Source organism: Bison bison, unplaced genomic scaffold (genome assembly GCF_000754665.1).
Source record: "Bison bison bison isolate TAMUID 2011002044 unplaced genomic scaffold, Bison_UMD1.0 scf7180017864485, whole genome shotgun sequence".
NCBI lineage: Eukaryota > Metazoa > Chordata > Mammalia > Artiodactyla > Bovidae > Bison > Bison bison.
In genome coordinates, this window is record NW_011495045.1 from 1,246,067 (window position 1) to 1,264,604 (window position 18,538).

General features: G+C 40.9%; 2 protein-coding genes across 7 annotated transcripts in view; one reads left to right on the top strand and one right to left on the bottom strand.

Annotated features, from left to right (window-relative positions):
* The window catches only part of NPAT (nuclear protein, ataxia-telangiectasia locus), a 54,163-nt gene extending 41,492 nt beyond the window's left edge, over positions 1 to 12,671 (bottom strand). For 2 of the 3 annotated variants that reach the window (XM_010862839.1, XM_010862837.1), the window contains exon 1: positions 900 to 981. Coding sequence is in view for 2 of the 3 variants with exons in the window: in XM_010862837.1 (XP_010861139.1) it covers positions 900 to 946 (47 nt within the window). In the remaining variant the exon portion in view is untranslated. Of the gene's footprint in view, positions 1 to 899; positions 1,019 to 12,490 lie in introns of those variants that run through there. The other variant, XM_010862836.1, reaches the window with a different exon arrangement.
* Positions 12,672 to 12,866: 195 nt separating this feature from the next.
* Positions 12,867 to 18,538, top strand: part of ATM (ATM serine/threonine kinase) — a 149,897-nt gene continuing 144,225 nt past the window's right edge. For 2 of the 4 annotated variants that reach the window (XM_010862840.1, XM_010862844.1), the window contains exons 1-2: positions 12,867 to 13,010; positions 13,194 to 13,336. The gene's annotated coding sequence lies outside the window, so the exon portion shown is untranslated. The other 2 variants (XM_010862841.1, XM_010862843.1) reach the window with 2 other exon arrangements.

The window sequence follows — 18,538 nt, forward strand, 5'->3', positions numbered from 1 at the left end:
ACAATGCTCTATTGGTCTAGTGATGTTTAAAAAACAGGTGACTAGATATCAAAATATCTGTTTTATACTTTTCTGAAGTAAGCAACTACATGAAAGCCAGATATAGGAAAGACTGGACTGCTATATAATGTCATAGATCAGGTGGCTTAAATAACAGACATTTATTTCTCATTGTTCTTTCTGAAGGCTGGAAAATCCAAGATCAAGTTGCCAGATGATCTGCTTCCTGGTGAGGACCAAATTCCTGGCCTTATTCCCCTTCTTGATATGCGTTCACATGGCCTTTCTTTGGTGTGTGCAAACAGAGATTTCTCTTTCACTTTTCAAACCACATCATGAGGGTCTCAACTGCATGACCTAATCTAAAACTTAATACTTTCTAAAGGTCTTACCTCTAAGTACCATCACACTGAGGGATGGGATTTTAATATGTGAATTATGCAGGGATACAAATATTTAGCCCCTAACAGGCAATAAACAAGTGAGCCCCAGGACAAGCAGTTGTGAAACTAATTAGAAATGAGGGTGTCACTTTAAAACTGATTCTCAAAATCAAAGTTGTAATTCACTTCCCAGCTTTGACATAAATGTGGGAAAAGAAGCTAGTCTTCTTTGGGTCTTTCCACTTACGCATGAATACAAACTATCAAATTTCTGCCCATTTGGTTTTTGCTAATGAGTTGATTTTTAACACAATATCAGTCAGACTCATATTAATATGTATTTTGTTACCTGAATACTATTGACAGGAGCGTTTCAATATTGACTTACATAACAAATCGCTGGCCAAAGGAGTTAGTTTCTGCAAAAATCCTATGGTCAATGTTTGTTAAGACGGTGTTTATAGTGTCTTATGTTGGTCAATGATGAAATACTTCCTTAAGGAACAAATCACTCACCAGTAGGCAGGCTGGGATAAAACCTTCATCTGTACAGTGTTCTGCATATTCTTTTAAGTCTGAACTTTCCAAAATAAAAGCCTGGCAGGTAGAAGTAAGGTTCTCCTGTTGTAAGTATCCTAAATGAAAAATAAAATGGAATTCAGTAATATCAGTAAATTCTGAACTTTTGATTAAAACTGCTGTTTTAAACACTATAGCAATTTCATATCAGAGATGCAACTTCAGATGAACATTATGGAATTCTGCAGCCTTGCCAGAAACACCAATTTGTGCTGAAGTACAAAGCAGAGATTATAAAATAGCTGTTTAAAAGAAAAACTCTAGTTAATAGGCTATAAAGTCATAATTAACAGAGTATTTAGTATGGTACTGGCATAAAAATAGACCAGGGAACAGAATTGAGAGTCTAAAAATAATCCCCAGGATATACGGTCAACTAAATTTGAGAAGGGAGCCAATAATACTTAATGGAGAAAAGACCATCTCTTCTATGAATGGTGCTAGGAAAACTGTATATTCACATGTAAAGGAGTAAACTAGACCCCTGTCTTACAATACTCATGAAAAGTAACTTGAAAGGGACTGACTTAAACATAAGACCTGAAAGCATGAAACTCCTAGAAGAATATAGGAAAAAGCTCCCTGATATGGGTCTTGGCAATGATTTTCTGGATTTGACACCTAATGCACAAGTAACACGGAGAAGGCAATGGCACCCCACTCCAGTACTCTTGCCTGGAAAATCCCATGGATGGAGGAGCCTGGTAGGCTGCAGTCCATGGGGTCGCTGGGAGTCGGACATGACTGAGTGACTTCACTTTCACTTTTCACTTTCATGCATGGGAGGAGGAGATGGCAACCCACTCCAGTGTTCTTGCCTGGAGAATCCCATAGACAGAGGAGCCTGGTGGGCTGCCGTCTATGGAGTTGCACAGAGTCAGACACGACTGAAGCGACTCAGCAGCAGCAGCAGCAGCACAAGTAACAAAACATAAAATGAACAAGCTGATTATATCAAATTAAAAAGCTTCTGTACAGCAAAAGAAACCATCAACAAAATGAAAAAACAACCTGTGGAATGGGAAAAAGTATTTGCATATATCTGATAAGGGATTCATAACCAAAATAAAGAACTCAATACAATTCAAGAGCAAAAAACCAAATTATCCAGTTAAAAAGTGGGTGAGAGACCTGAAGAGACATTTCTCCGAAGAAGAAAGGGAAAGGTCAACTGATATGTGAAATAATGCTAAACATCACTGCTGCTGCTGCTTCTGCTAAGTCGCCTCAGTCGTGTCCAACTCTGTGCGACTCCACAGATGGCAGCCCACTAGGCTCTCCCGTCCCTGTGATTCTCCAGGCAAGAACACTGGAGTGGGTTGCTATTTCCTCCTCCAATGCATGAAAGTGAAAAGTGAAAGTGAAGTCGCTCAGTTGTGTCCAACTCTTCTCAACCCCATGGACTGCAGCCTACCAGGCTCTTCCGTCCATTGGATTTTCCAGCCAAGAGTACCGGAGTGGGGTGCCATCGCCTTCTCCTACCCATTAGGAAATACAAATAAAAACCATGATGAAAGCATTTCATGCCTTTTTAATGGCCATCACCAAAACAGACTCACTTAATATGATAATCTCCAAGTCCAGTCATGCTGCTGCAAATAGCATTATTTCATCCTTTTTTATGACTGAGTATCATTCCTTTGTATATATGTACCACCAGTCATCTGTCAGTGGACATTTAGGTTTTTTCCATGTTTTGCCTGTTGTGAATGTGCTGCTATAAACATAGGCATATGTGTTATCCTTTTGAATTACCATTTTGTCTGGATACATGCCCAGGAGTAGGGTTTCTAGATCATATGGCAATCCTATTTTTAGTTTTTTGAGGAAACTCCATACTGTTTTCCATAGTGGCTGCACTGACCTACATTTCCACCAACCATGTAGGAGGGTTCCTTTTTTTCTACACCTTCTCCAGCATTTGTTGTTTGTGAAACTTACTAATAATGGCCATTCTGACCAGTGTGTGAGAAGGTACTTTATTTCTTAATAATTAGTGTAGCAATATTGAACATCTTTTCAGTATATGAATGCTCTTATTTCAAGAACACTGTATGTGCTATTGCCTTTGCTTGGGCAGCTTATCTTTTCTTAGCTTGCATGTGAATGTTAGTCGCTCAGTTGTGTCTGACTCTGCAACCCCATGGCTGCAGCCCATTAGGCTCCTTCACTGGAATTCGCCAGTCAAGAATACTGGAGTGGGTATTTTGTTCCCTTCTCCAGGGATTCTTCCCAACCCAGGGATCAAACCCAGGTCTCCTGCATTGCAGGCAAATTTTTTACCATCTGAGCCACTAGGGAAGCCGAAGAGTACTAGAGTGGGTAGCCATTTCCTCCTCCAAGAGATCTTTTTGACCCAGGGATTGAACCCATGTTTCCTTCATTGTAGGCAGATTACCATCTGAGCCACCAGGGAAATTCCAAAGGGAGAGGCTGGTGTCATTGCTGTTTTTACTTGCTAAGTTTGTCGACTCTTGCAACCCCATGAACTGTGCATAGGATTTACCAGGCAAGAATACTGGAGTGGGTTGCCATGCCCTCCTCCAGGGGATCTTTCTGACTCAGGAATTGAACCCACAGCTCCTGCTACATCTCCTGCATAGCAGGCAGTCCTTTACAGCTGAGCCACTGGGGATGTTCTTTCTTAGCCTAGCTAATTCCAACTCATTCTTCAGGTCTACTGAAGTAATTATCACTTCCTCAGAGAATTTTTTCTTTGAATTCTCTATATATCATACTCCTATTACAAGATGCTAGATTCCCTTTATAATATATTTACCTCAGTGTCAGTATCAGTTCAGTTGCTCAGTTGTGTCTGACTCTTTGCAACCCCATGAATCGCAGCACGCCAGGCCTCCCTGTCCATCACCATCTCTTGGGAGTTCACTCAGACTCACGTCCATTGAGTTGGTGATGCCATCCAGCCATCTCATCCTCTGTTGTCCCCTCTTCCTCCTGCCCCCAATCCCTCCCAGCATCAGAGTCTTTTCCAATGAGTCAACTCTTCACATGAGGTGGCCAAAGTACTGGAGTTTCAGCTTTAGCATCAGTCCTTCCAAAGAACACCCAGGGCTGATCTCCTTTAGAATGGACTGGTTGGATCTCCTTGCAGTCCAAGGGACTCTCAAGAGTCTTCTCCAACACCACAGTTCAAAAGCATCAATTCTTTGGCTCTCAGCTTTCTCACAGTCCAACTCTCACATCCATACACGACCACAGGAAAAACCATAGCCTTGACTAGACGGACCTTTGTTGGCAAAGTAATGTCTCTGTTTTTCAATATGCTATCTAGGTTGGTCATAACTTTTCTTCCAAGGAGTAAGCGTCTTTTAATTTCATGGCTGCAATCACCATCTGCAGTGATTTTGGAGCCCCCCAAAATAAAATCTGACACTGTTTCCACTGTTTCCCCATCTATTTCCCATGAAGTGATGGGACCAGATGCCATGATCTTAGTTTTCTGAATGTTGAGCTTTACGCCAGCTTTTTCATTCTCCTCTTTCACTTTAATAGTTAATAACTACTAAGCCAATTTTGGGGCTTCCCAGGTGGCGATAATGGTAAAGAACCTGCCTGCCAACCCTGGAGACATAAGAGACATAAGTTCAATCCCTGGGTTGGGAAGATGCCCTGGAGGAGGGCATGGGAACCTATTCCAGTATTGTTGCCTGGAGAATCTCATGGACACAGGAGCCTGGCAGGCTACAGTCCAGAGTCGCACAGTCGGATCAACTAAAGTGACTTAGCATGTGTGCATGCAAGGCAATTATTACTAAGGTTTTTCTCAACTTTAAAATTATAAAATTTACCGACAATAATATCTTTAACCAGGCCCTACAAGTCAAAAAATTGAGAAGCCCTGCAAAATTATTATATATGAGCATTAAAAAAAGAAAAGGGCAAGGAAATCGTCCCATTTTAGGGAGAAGGAAATGGCAACCCACTCTAGTATTTTCGCCTGGAAAATTCCATGGACAGAAGAGCCTGGGGCCCTACAGTTCATGGGGTTGAAAAGAGTCAGACACTACTAAGCGCACACACATATGCACTGGCTGGGATGCTGGCACCCATTCATCAGTGGCTCAGCAGTAAAGAATCCACCTGCAATGCAGGAGACACAGGAGACCTGGGTTTGATCCGTGGGTCGGGAAGATCTCCTGGAGGAAATGGCATCCCAGTCCAGTATTCTTGCCTGGAGAATCCCACGGACAGAGAAGCCCGGTGGACTCAGTCCACAGGGTCACAAATAGTCGGACACGACTGAAGTGACCATGCATGCGTGCAAGCACCAGTTTGTACTCACTGCTGATGAATCAGTTTTCCAACCTCTTGTTAATTAATGCTATAGATTTCTTATAGAAGAAATTTCTTATTTCTTAAGAATTTCTTATAGAAGAAATAAACATACCAAAGACACTGTGGTTTGGAGTGTGCAAAAACACTTAGAAATCAGAAGAAACCTTTTATTTCAGATACTACTATTTCAATATCCCCATCACTGAAAATATAAAATCACCTTTGATGTGAAATTAGGTGGATCAAAGATGGCTATTTCCCTTTTTTTTTTTCATTTTTCACAAATAAAACAATCCAATATAAACCCTTATAAAACTATAGCCAGCTGAAATCAGTTTTTATGATTGGCTTTCTGACAGTCACATTACTTGGAGTAAGTTAAGTCAGCCACCACTAGGGTTTCATGAATTTAGAAATTTAGACCACTATAGTCCACTATAGCCTACAGACCACTAGAGTCATCGTGGAAAACAGGGCAGTCAGTGCTTTTTCTTTATATGCTTCAAAATTTAAATCAAAGACCCCAAACTGTTTCTTTTTACGGTAGAAAGTTTTAAAAGTACTAATCACCCCAGATACACTGGTAATCACTTGGGGCTTGTAATAGGTAATGGCATGAAATCTAACTCCTTAAAGTAGATTTGCTTTTCTCTAAGACCAGGTATTCTCAAAAACAGTGACACAGCCCCAAGGGGGTGACAACTGGTACTGGGGAGGAAAGAGAATGAATTAAATATGTCTTTTATGCATAAATCACAGGTATACATACAATATGTAAACAGTCTATTTGTAACTTGGCTTAAAACATTAAAAAAACTAAGATCATGGCATCCAGTCCCAATACTTCATGGCAAATAGATGGAACAAATAGGGGAAACAATGGAAACAGTGACAGACTTTATTTTCTTGGGCTCCAAAATCACTGCAGATGGTGACTACAGCCATCAAATTAAAAGATGCTTACTTCTTGGAAGGAAAGTTACAACCAACCTAGACAGCGTATTAAAAAGCAGAGACATTTCTTTGCCGACAAAGGTCCACCTAGTCAAAGCCTGGTTTCTCCAGTAGTCATGTATGGATGTGAGAGTTGGACCATAAAGAAATCTGAGCGCTGAACTGATGCTTTTGAACTGTGGTGTTGGAGAAGACTCTTGAGAGCCCCTTGGACTTCAAGGAGATCAAACCAGTCCATCCTAAAGGAAATCAGTCCTGAATATTCATTGGAAGGACTGATGTTGAAGCTGAAGCTCCAATACTTTGGCCACCTGATGCAAAGAACTGACTCCTTTGAAAAGACCCTGATGCTGGCAAAGACTGAAGGCAGGAGAACGGGACAACAGAGGATGAGATGGTTGGATGGCATCACCAACTTGATGGACCTGAGTTTGAATAAGCTCCGGGAGTTGGTGACGGACAGGGAAGCCTGGTGTGCTGCAGTCCGTGGGGTCACAAAGAGTTGGACACAACTGAGCAACTGAACTGATACTGATATTTATAACACTAAAATTTCATGCAAGGGGTACTTAGGGAAAATAGCAAAATAAGGTTTGAGAAACACGGCTCAAGACTGAATGTAATGATATACAGTTAACTTTTCCAGAAAATATGGTGGTCCAGTGGTTAAACTCTGTGCTTTCACACTGATGAGGTCTGGGGTTCAATCCCTGTTTGGGCAACTAAGATCCTGCAAGCAGTGCGGCCAGAAAAAAGAATCACCAAAGCTCAGACAATTTTTGTCTTCTCATATTATAGTTTTGTATAGTCTACACTTGAGTAAAGGCTTTGTTAAAAAGATAGAATGTCTTTTAACAAGTGTTTAAAAAGTTAAAATGCATCTTTAAGTAGCAGTATCTGAGACGTATGTCTTCTGCTCTTAAAAAAAATAAGCCCAACTTTGGACTATCTAGAATATCCATTTCAGGCTTGATGTATTCTGGTTTACTTTTGTCCAGAAAGTTCCAAAATAAGGTTAAAGTGACAGCTGATTGCTTTACGCTCATTTATTATTACATTTACATTGCCTACAAAAAGCTTATTTATCATCCTTACGTACCTATTGTACGAGTTCTCAATCAGAACAATGGGGGAAATTTTAGGTACAAATTATCTGAAATCTAAAATGCTACAATGAAAACACAAAATAGAGACCAATTATCTTTTATCAAAAAAAAACACAAAAAACAATTACTCTTCAATCAAAATGTTTTAATTTTTCTTTTTATTCCTTTAAAAAAATTTAGAGTAAGATAACTACATCTTTTGTGTAAACTTACTGGCCTATGTTCAAATAGGTAACTTGAATTTCTTTTTTTCTTAATATTGTCCCGTGCCTGCTTTTCAGTGGAGGTAATGACAAAATAGACTGAAGGGAAAACATAACTGAAAAAGAAAAGGTAAAATCCGAGCTATATCTAGGGTTTTGAATTTTCGAAATTTGGATGCCAAGAGTCTGCCCTCTCTTATCCCTATTTATAGAGAGGAAACGATAAATTGCCATGCCCTCCTCCAGGGAATCTTCCCGACCCAGGGATCAAACCTGCATCTCTTGTCTCCTGCATTGGCAGGCAGGGTCTTTTTCACTAGCGCTACTTGGGAAGCCCCCAGTAATGAGTAATAAGATAGACTGAAGGGAAAACATAATTGAAAAAGGAAAGACAACATCATAGCAAAATCTAGGGTTTTGAATTTTAGGAATGAGGATGCCAAGATTCCGCCCTCTCTTATTTATAGAGTGGGAAAGATAAAGAGAGATGCATCTGATGAAGAAAGCAAGAGTGAGCTAATCCCCTTATCTGAAAATATTTCCTTTACATATTGTAATAGTTTCCTCAAAATATCAGTAGTTTGAGATTCCCCCATCCCCATCACCCCTCCATGCACCTTGTGAGATTTTAGTTCCCTGCCCAGGGATGGAACTGTGCTCCCTGCAATGGAAGGGTGGAGTCTTAACTGCTGGACTGCCAGTAAAGTCCTTAAGATCTTAAGACTTAACTTCCAGTGCTTTATATTACTAGATCCACAAAAACAAAGAAAATCTCTCCAAAAGAAGCTATAGTCTACAAGGACCCAGAAGATATATATGCAAATAACTGTAATAAAAAGCAAAGGTGGTAAGACAATTAGACTTATTTTATAGGGGCTAGAGAAAGTATAAACTGACTTGGGGAATATTACACACGTTTCAAGGAAGAGATGAGTCAACAAAGCTGATGGAAAGCATATATGGAACATGTTTGAAGAACATGCCTGGTTTGAATGAAGCACAGAATCTATGATAGAGAACAGTTGGAAATACAACTGAAAACACAGAAGGGGTGAGGATCATAAAATGCTGTAAATGTCAGCAATGACATATGATTATGAATAAATAACAGAATCTGAATAAGTGACAGATATTATTCAGTCGACAAAGGGGAAGGTCATGATCACAGCTACACCTTTGTAAATATTTATTAAATATCTATGTCTTAGTGATACCGTGATGCAAAGGTGAATAGAACCAGTGGCTCTTCAACTTTTGCAGGGTATGCCAGTCCTGGTTGTTTGCCTTCAAATCTACTCTGCCTGCTTCCCCTGCTCTGTACTGGAGTTCAGGAAACCTGACCCCCCTGCAGACAATTTCCTGGGTTCCATGTCAGCTGGCTTCTGACTGGGTTCCATCAATGGGAAGCACCAGTGGGAGACTGGAGGGCAGTTGTTAGGAGCCATGGTTTTTTCCTCCCATTTCCTCTTTACCGTCGTAGAATTTCCTCTACTACTGCTCCCATATAAGACAAGTCTACCTTCTAGTTTTCACATAGTGAAACCAGCCTCTGGGTTTCATCTCTACTTGTCCTCCTGATATCAGAGTGGTTTCCTGCTTGCTGCCCTCCAGGTTGGCTCATGTAAGCTGCTCATTTTCTTAGCTTTTCACCAGTGTAACCAATTCCTTCATTAAATTCCTCCATGCTAAATACTCAGATTAGTTTCAGTTTTCCTGAATGGATGCTGACTCATACAGAAAGGAACAAATTTATTTAGGAATCTACAGAAAGTTCTGGATACCTTACCTCTAAAAAATGCCCCACCTGTACATAAAACTTTACAGATAGTTTGGGGCCTCCCACAACTCTTGAAGCCTGTACATTAATTCTAGAATAAAAATACTGAATGGAGTAGCAAATGGCAACTCACTCCAGTATTCTTGCCTGGAAAATTCCATGGGCAGAGGAACCTTGGCACGCTATAGTCCATGGGGGTCACAAAGAGTTGGACATGACTGAGCATGCACAAACAAAGAATACTAAATAGGTCAAAAAGTAAGTTTTGGTTTGGGAAGGCAAAGTTCTACAAGTGAGATGGTGATGGTTACAGAAAAATATGATTGTACTTAATGCCACAGAATTGTAAAAATGGCTGCTGCTGCTGCTAAGTCGCTTCAGTCACGTCCAACTCTGTGCAACCCCATAGACGGCGGCCCACCAGGTCCCACCGTCCTGGGATTCTCCAGGCAAGAACACTGGAGTGGGTTGCCATTTCCTCCTCCAATGCATGAAGGGTTAAATTTCATATTAAAAAAAAAAAAGAGTAAGTAAACACACAGCTACAATAAAACAAAGAGAGTATAATACAAGTAATCTACAATGCCACCAGAGCATGTAAGGAGAAAGTACTAACTGTACCTGCTGGAAACAGTTTGAGATTACAATTGACCTGAACCTTAAATACAAGTGTACTAGGAAGAGAAGGAGAAAAACATTGCAGGCAGAGGGAACAAAATACATTAACAAGAGTATCTGGAGAAACTGCAAATAGTTTAGAATGCCTGGGGCATAGGGCATATGTTGAGAACTTGAGATCAAGCAAAAGAGACTTGTAGGATCAGGTCCGAAGAATACCTTGTATGACATAAAAACCAAAACTGGTGGCCCAGAAACAACAAATGGCACTTTGACGTATATATTTTGACCTGTACAATATTTAAAGAAATTCTAGCAAGGCAATAGCTGGATATGGCCGAGTAGCAAGGCTATTTAAATGGAGTAGTGAGGTACAAAAGTCAGTGTAGTATGTTGAAGAATGAAAGTTAAGTAAGGAAGTACAGTAACTAAGGAGAGCTTATTCTTTGAATAAATTTGACTTGTAAAAGGGTAACATAGAGCATTAGATAAAATAAGAGGTGGGGGTCTAGGAAAGTGTTTTGGTATGTGTGGTAAGGGTAAAAAACCTAATTATGTAAATTCTAAGGGGAGAACTCTATTTTTAGCAATTGGCACAGTGCCTGGAACATACTAAGCAACCAAAGATTTGCTGCAAGAACATGATGAACAAAAGGGGCAACAATGAGAAGGAGTGAAGGAGTACTGAGAGGGAGGGAGTACTGACAGAAGAATCATGGCAAAGAATAAAACTGTTAATTTTTAAGCCACTAAGTTTTGTGATTCATAGATCTCCGTGGTGACATGATAATGCTAAATGAAAAAAGCAAGAGTGGTGATATTTGCTTTTTTTGGTAGTATATATTCTTTTGCACAACTTGAAATTTCTGGTAAGTGCACAGCTCTTTCAACGATTAGAACTGGAGGTGTAGTGTGAATGCTTTAGGCAGATTTTTGTAACCACAAATAAGATGAATTACAAGACTATATGAGAAACTATGAAAACAGTCCAAAGGAGAAATGGGACGCATACTGTTAGGACTGGTGGCAATAAAAATGGAATGTGAATGACAAGAATTTTAGGATAAGAAACAATGACTGTAATTTTTATCCATTTTTAAAGAAAAAGGAAGTCTAGGAGAATACTCACAAGTTTGTTTAAATTACTCCAGTTAGAAAATGGTACTGCTTTCTTAAGGCCAGTGGTCCTTGCCCTTCAGGAAATATACTGGCAACATTTGGACACTTATTCTCACAGTTGGGTGAAGGCGGGAACTGGGTCCCTGCTGGCATCTAACGGATAGAAGCCAGGGATGCTGCTAAACATCCCAAAAAGCAAACAGGACAGCTACCATAATAAAGTATGTCAGTCTTATTGTGAATTTTGTGAAAGTCTATTTTGGATCTGTTTACAAATAAGCCTAATTAATATAACAATTACAAGATAGACAGCTTTCTTCTTTCGATGTAGGTTAACTGTTGATATTCAGTTTTGATAAAGTGGGCAAAATATTAACCAAACATTAACAAAATATGAGTTTAAATTTAAGTGATTATTTTCTCCAAAAACAGATGGTTAGAACCATTACCCTCTAAAGTTTCCTGCAAAATGTGCCTGTCAAGATTCTGTGCGTAAAAACTTTTTTCTTTTTTTGGACAGGGCAGAATACTTTAAAAAGGGAATAAGAAATGAATTTTTCTGACAGTAAAATAATGTTAGTAATGGCCTTTGGATACCAAGGGAAGTTTTAGAACAAATGTTTACCATTTAACCATTCACATATGATGTCTGTAAATCTGGCTCGGTTTTGAGTTTTATGTGGCTCTCATTCCCAGCAATACAATACTCTTTATTCTTTCAGGGGACAAACAACAAAACCCGTTTCCTGCACAGACAATACACCCTGACAACTGGCAGTGTCACTCTTCAAACTGAGGAAAAACTAGGACTAGAATACGTTCAACTGGAAGGCATTTCCAGTGAAAAGTCTTGCTAATTAAAAAAAAAAAGGAATTGCTGCTGTCTTAAAAGTATGAAATTGGCGTTTCACACCTCTACATTCTACGACTTCTTGCAGGAGGTTGGGGGACAGAGAGGCAGGATCACTTCATTCGTTCCAAATTCGTCGCTCTAAAGGCAAGTTACGAGAAGGCCGTCAGGAAGGTCCTTCGCTAAAGCTAGGTGGCTGGGGAAGTATTTTATTTTTCCTTATTCGGCCCCAGCTCTGACACGGGAAAGTGAGCCCAAGCTTGAAGAACACGCAGTCCATCCATCACGTAGGCAACTCCCCTGCAGGATTCTAATTAAATGTGCAGGCCTGACTTTCCCTCCAAATCCGGGCCTCAGGTGTTCCACCCGGAGTTTCTCTTCAGCCGCCCCTCGCCAGAGAGTCTCGGAAGAGAGGAGCATTCACATATAAAGAAACTTAAACCGCCCGAGCCTCCCACTGAAGAAGATTCACCGCTAGTCTGAACTTGTAGGTGGGGAGGCAAAGCCCCAAAGCTTCCCCTCCCTGGGAAAAACCTCTGGCTCCAAAGGTCCTTCCGTCCGGCTTAGCATGATCCAGTACCCCTCCCTCCCGCGCCGGCGCTTACCCAATACCAGCCGGGCTACATCCGAAGGTAACAGCATGATCGAAGCCGCAGAAGAAACCGTAGTGAGAGACGAGACTCGGGTAAAAACCAACACAGCGACAGCCCCTGCGCCGCATCTCCCAGTTCCAGTGGCGGCACTGAACCCGCGGCAACTTGTCCCGCCTCTTTCGCTCCCCGCCAGCCAATCGCTTCCGCCGGAGAAAGAAAGGCGCCGAAAAGAAACCCGCCTCCGTTCTACTTGGAGCTGTCGTCACATCCGCCCTCACATTTGGATGGGGGCGGGGCGGGAAGGCGGGAGCAGAGAGGCAGAGCAGGCGCTAGAGGGCGAGCGGCGGACGCAGGGCCGCACGCCATTGGCTGACAGGGCGCACGCGCGTTTCCCTCAGATGAGCGCTGTGTTTGGGGAAGCGAGTCTTGGGAGCGGAGAGCGTGCGTGTTTGGCCAGCGTGGGCAGACGGTGCCCCGGCGCCAGTCCGCCTTAGTGCTTCCTTTGGAAACGTACGCTGTGCGATCATTCCAGGTTTGATCCGGAAGCCAAATAGTGCTTGGACAGCCGGCTCGGGCCTTGGGGGAGGCGGGTTGAGCGGGCTTGTAGGCTGCGGACATCACCGCTTACAGAGATTCCGCTTCGGCCGAGTCCAACGGTAGGGCCGCCGAAGAAGCTGGCTTGACTAATCATCTTTTTCTCCCCTCTTATAATTAGCAGTTTTAATCACCGAGCAATTTGTAGAGGCTTAAACTGCAGTCTCCTGATTAACAGCTTGGGCTTTGGAATCACTCTCCAGTTCAAAATTCTGACTGTCGGCTGACTGTGTGCTATCTTCCCTGTGGTAATTTTATCCTGTGGTAAGTGTCGTGGTCTGTGTGGGGGTTGGAAAAGAATTTCGAGGCATGAGGCAGAATGAGGAGGAGGATAAACTTTATTAGAGTGGGAGCTGCTGTTAAAACAGCTGGCCATTTCAGGGGAGAGCCAAATGCTTTTGCAGGCTTACAGCCAGTTTCCATAGCCTTAAGACAGAAAAACTTCCCACTGGAATGGTGGCATTAGATGATTGGTTAGGACGCTATAGGAGAAGGCAATGGCAGCCCACTCCAGTACTCTTGCCTGGAAAATCCCATGGATGTAGAAGCCTGGTAGGCTGCAGTCCATGGGGTCGCTAAGACTGAGTAGCTTCACTTTCACTTTTCACTTTCATGCATTGGAGAAGGAAATGGCAACCCACTCCAGTGTTCTTACCTGGAGAATCCCAGGGACAGCGGACCCTGGTGGGCTGCCATCTCTGGGGTCGCACAGAGTCGGACACGACTAAAGTGACTTAGCAGTAGCAGTAGGATGCTATAGGATGGACAGTAGGGTGGGTATCTTACATATTATGGGGTTAGGGTACTGGCCGGTTTAGATCCGGAGGGTCATGGCAACAGTTGCTATGGGGCTTGGTCAGTTCCAGAGATTTTTTTCCTGTGACCTTGGTATAGGGCTCCACATTCCCCCCTCTTTTTATTTATGGGCCACACTTTGGCCGGTTAACACCCTGCTCACGACTACCTGTCTACCTACCCTATCCTTGTCTCAGGCCGCAGGGACACAAGTCACTGGGGAATGGGGCAATGACCACTCTGGCTTCTTCAAGCCAAGCAGGGACATTGTGGGGTCCTGAGTCCCAGTGCCCACTTTCTGCCAGGGTGCATTTACAGAAGGAGGTGAGAGTCCACAAAATGATAAGGCAGCTTGTTCCAGCATTGTCTGGATGTTGGTTGGGGGATATTCTAGTCGTATTACTATTTGGAGATGTATTTGTTGTATTCTAGAAGAAAAAAACTTAACAAGAAAGTTAAAGAAACATGGCCTAAAGCTTAAAAGAAGTAGAAAAACTGCTGAGGGGCTCACCAGGAGAACCAAGACCAAACATTGGTCCGTAACGTTAGTGTTTCTCTAGGTATGAGAGGCTGCAAGAATTTGGGCTCATAAAAATCTTGACCTGAAAACATCTGACTATCTGAAGGCCTGTTCTTCCAGTTTTTCACAGAACACAAAGTGCCTTATTTCTGATCTCTACCCTGAACTTCTTTTAGGGGCTGTTGAAGCTCAGCAGCTTGCAGTGGTCATGATTTAATTTTTGTAGAGGCATCTGGCAATTACCAACGTCCAGTCAGCAGGTCCCTTTCATAGCCACATTTTTGACCGTGTTTTGGAGGCATTTCATGGCCACTGTGTCCCACAATGCGGGGAAGGCTCATTCCCAAGTCTAGTGAAGATTCCATTGATAGGTCACTCAATGTACTGTTACTAGACCAGGCCTTGTGAGTAGCAAAAGTCTCTGGACCATCCACGTTTTACTGGCCTCTTGGTCCAGGAAAATATTCCCTCCTGTTACTTCTTCCCGTGTCTAGAGTTACATTATTAAAATAGTTGATCTCATATGGAACTGCATATCAGCATTTTATCATAGGCTTAGTCATTCATTTGGTAACATAAGAAACAAGTTTCTGAAACAGGTGACATAGAATATAATATACCTAGCAGCAGCAGCAGCAGTTGTTAGTAAGATCATAAGTAAGAATTTAAGTCAAGAACTTCCATTAGGTATAGCATGGTATATGCCCAGGTCATCTGACTTAGTTGTTAAATGACTATAGCTTCAGTTCAGTTGCTCAGTTGTGTCCAACTCTTTGTGACTTGATCAACTGCAGCACGCCAGGCCTCCTTGTCCATCACCAACTCCCAGAGTCCCCCCAAACCCATGTCCATTGTGTTGGTGATGCCATCCGATCATCTGATCCTCTGTCATCCCCTTCTCTTCCTGCCCTCAATCTTTCCCAGCATAAGGGTCTTTTCAAATGAGTCAGCTTTCCGCATCAGGTGGCCAAAGTATTGGAGTTTCAGCTTCGACATCAGTCCCTCTAATGAACACCCAGGACTGATCTCCTTTAGGATGGACTGGTTGGATCTCCTTGCAGTCCAAGGGACTCTCGAGAGTCTTCTCCAACATCACAGTTCAAAAGCATCAATTCTTCAGCACTCAGCTTTCTTCACAGTCCAACTCTCACATCCATACATGACTACTGGAAAAACCATAGCCTTGACTAGGCAGACTATAGCTTGGTGGCAATCAAATTAAGCCTTTTAGCGATATAACAACTATCTCAGAAGTGAGTCTTAGTAAACAGACCTTAGTAAACAAAGCTAGAACTTAATATTCAGTGAAGCATATTTTTTTGTTTGTTTTTTTTTTTTTTCCTCTATTGTGAGGACATTAACCCTGTAGCCAGAGAAGGCTTTAACTCATCAAATAAAATGAGGTTTGTCAGGGACCTGGGAAAATCCAAGTGGTCATCTTGGATTTACCTTAGCCCTGACTCTGATTAGCAGCTATTCACCAATTTTTAATTCCCCAATTTAGGAGTAGACTCAGTTCAATTCAGTCACTCAGTTGTGTCTGAGTCTTTGTGTAGACTCTGAGTGGAGTGGTACACTCAAAGGGTGGATTTGAGTGGACCATTCTTTGAGTGGATTATTGCCATGTTTTAAATTGACAGGGGTTAATTTTTGCAGAAGCAGAATAAGCTTTGTCTACATCTACCACAATTTTTATAGATCATGGTGAAATAGTGCTTATTTAACAAAGGAACAAAAGATTTTAGAAACAAATATAAATCACTTAAAGGCAAAGAAATTCACAATCTGTGATCAAAAGCTGTATTCTAAGAAAACTTTTAACAGAGAGAGACAACCAAATTCCAGTCTGGTACCAGCTTACTGTTAATAATAAAATATGTTTATTTGGTTAACCTTAGAAAAGTCTTTTCCATAAATCTTGAAGTAGCAGTATTCTTGCAAAGACATCAGAATGAAACTACAGAAGACATGTTTAAAATTTGGTTAACTTGCCATTGACAAAGAAACCTGGTCATTGCTGTGACATGTAACACTTTAACATGGTAGGTAACTAGAATTATAACTGACATTTTACCAGGACATATCAGATTTTCATGTATTCCACATAATTTTTAGGATATCTGCTGTAGAAGCATCAACCATACAATATAACCTGAGATGATTCATCATTCCTCCAACAGTACTTCTCATATAATTTAACATGTCAAATGAACCCAAGTAATTTAATATCTCTTTTTGGAACATCTCACGGGCCCTCTGAAGCATCCTAAAGTTAGCTAAAAGTCAAATCATTTGGAAAGTTTTGTCAATAAATATCAAAAGGGTTTATAACAGTCAGATAGGCTCATATTGGTCACTGTGAAACAATAGTTATTCACTTAGCCAAAGTAGCAAAAAGGATTTCAAAGGCAAATATAGAACAGATCAATTAAGAGGTAAAGAAACTTAAATTTATTATTGGAAGCAGGACATACTTTCTGAAGAAAGTATGTCCTCTTAACAGAGAGAAAGGCCAAATTTAAGTTTTTGCACCAGCATTTAAATTCATTTAAAAGCAAATTAAATTTATTTTAAACTTAGTCCTAACCATGCACAAAACTTTTCTCAGGGTCCACTTTCCACAAAACTTCTTATCACTTTCTGTACCCATTACTTTGTTCTCCCATCCTGAAGCAACCACCTGTAAGTCAGACTTACTTCCTTTTCCCTTCATAAAATGCAATTTCATTCCTCATACCTTCTTTATTAAAAACATTCAGCCTACTTTGCTTAAGCAACCAAGAACTGACCTTTATATTAGCATTCTGTAGATTGGTGAGCATAATTTCTAAAAAAACCTTTGCTTTCTTATAGAAAATATCTCAGAGTAGCACCAAACATATTTATGAATAGTCCCAAATCTCTTTAGTTTCTCTGTAAAAGGAAGTTAGCGTTCAGTGATGAATATTTCAGAATCTTATTTGGAAGTGACCTAGGTATTCAATAAACTTCTGTCACTTAGTTTAGCACAACTGTAGACATTCAGGTTACCAAAATCTGGAGAGATTATTTTAGACAGACATTTCTAAAGTATATTTATTCCTAATAGAGTTTATCTAAAAGCTCATATCATTTGCATATTATTTTTTAGAAGTTTCTTTACTCGAGATATTTTCCTCATTGACAAACATGTAACAGATATAAAATATAACTATTTAACATGTTAAACCTAGGCACAATGAAAACATTATTCTTAATGTTAATGACTTGACATGTCTATATTAGATTAGCAAACAAACATTAATACTAGATACTTAATATTGAATATTTCCCAGCTCACGTGAACGTCAGATTCATTCAGTTAAGTTTCTCTTGTATTTAGAATTGTTTGATTTGTAAGCAATTACTTTTCTTTAGGCCAATTAAATTAGAGCTCATTTATATCTTAACTTCAGTATTATCGAAAAATATACACACTGAGAAATACATAAGTCCAGATGGACAGATAGAGATCTCATAGTTTTCCAGTTGAGATTTAAAATGTCTCTTTGACACTTTTTTTTTCTTGGCTTGAAGTTCTAATTTGACCAAGGCTGAGGTCTCAGGCAAAGTGGGCTGTGTATTTCAAAGACCTGGCAAGGGTTAACATCAAGTTTTCCCTAGGCAGGCCTTTTTAACAAGCTAGTTGTTTTTAACTGCCTATCCAAAAAGAACTGTTTTTGCAAGTTTCCAAGAAAAAAATTTCATTTTAACCAGTTTTCTCCAGGGTCTAAACAATATACGGCCATCCGTGTCAAAAAGTCATCTTTCCTTTCTGCAATGATAGTTTTATAACTAAAATATAGACCAAATAGTGCTCAAATTGACTCTCATGTCAGAGACAGACAGCTGATGAAAATATTGGATTGCCTGTCTGGGAGAAGTGGGGTCTTGTTTGATCAGAAGAATCTGAAGGAGTAAGGGAATTTGCAAGGGTAGGGAAGGAAGCTTGGTCCCTCCCCACACTGAGAGACAGGAGTAGCTAGAAGGGAATTCTCTAGAATGTTCAGGAGAGTTTTTGATCCCTCAAGCTTTTGGATATAGGAGAAAGACCTAGACCAAAGGGAACCTCAGAATCCTTTCCTAGTCTCCAACAATAGATATCAAATGGGGATAGGAAAGGTCGAGTACGG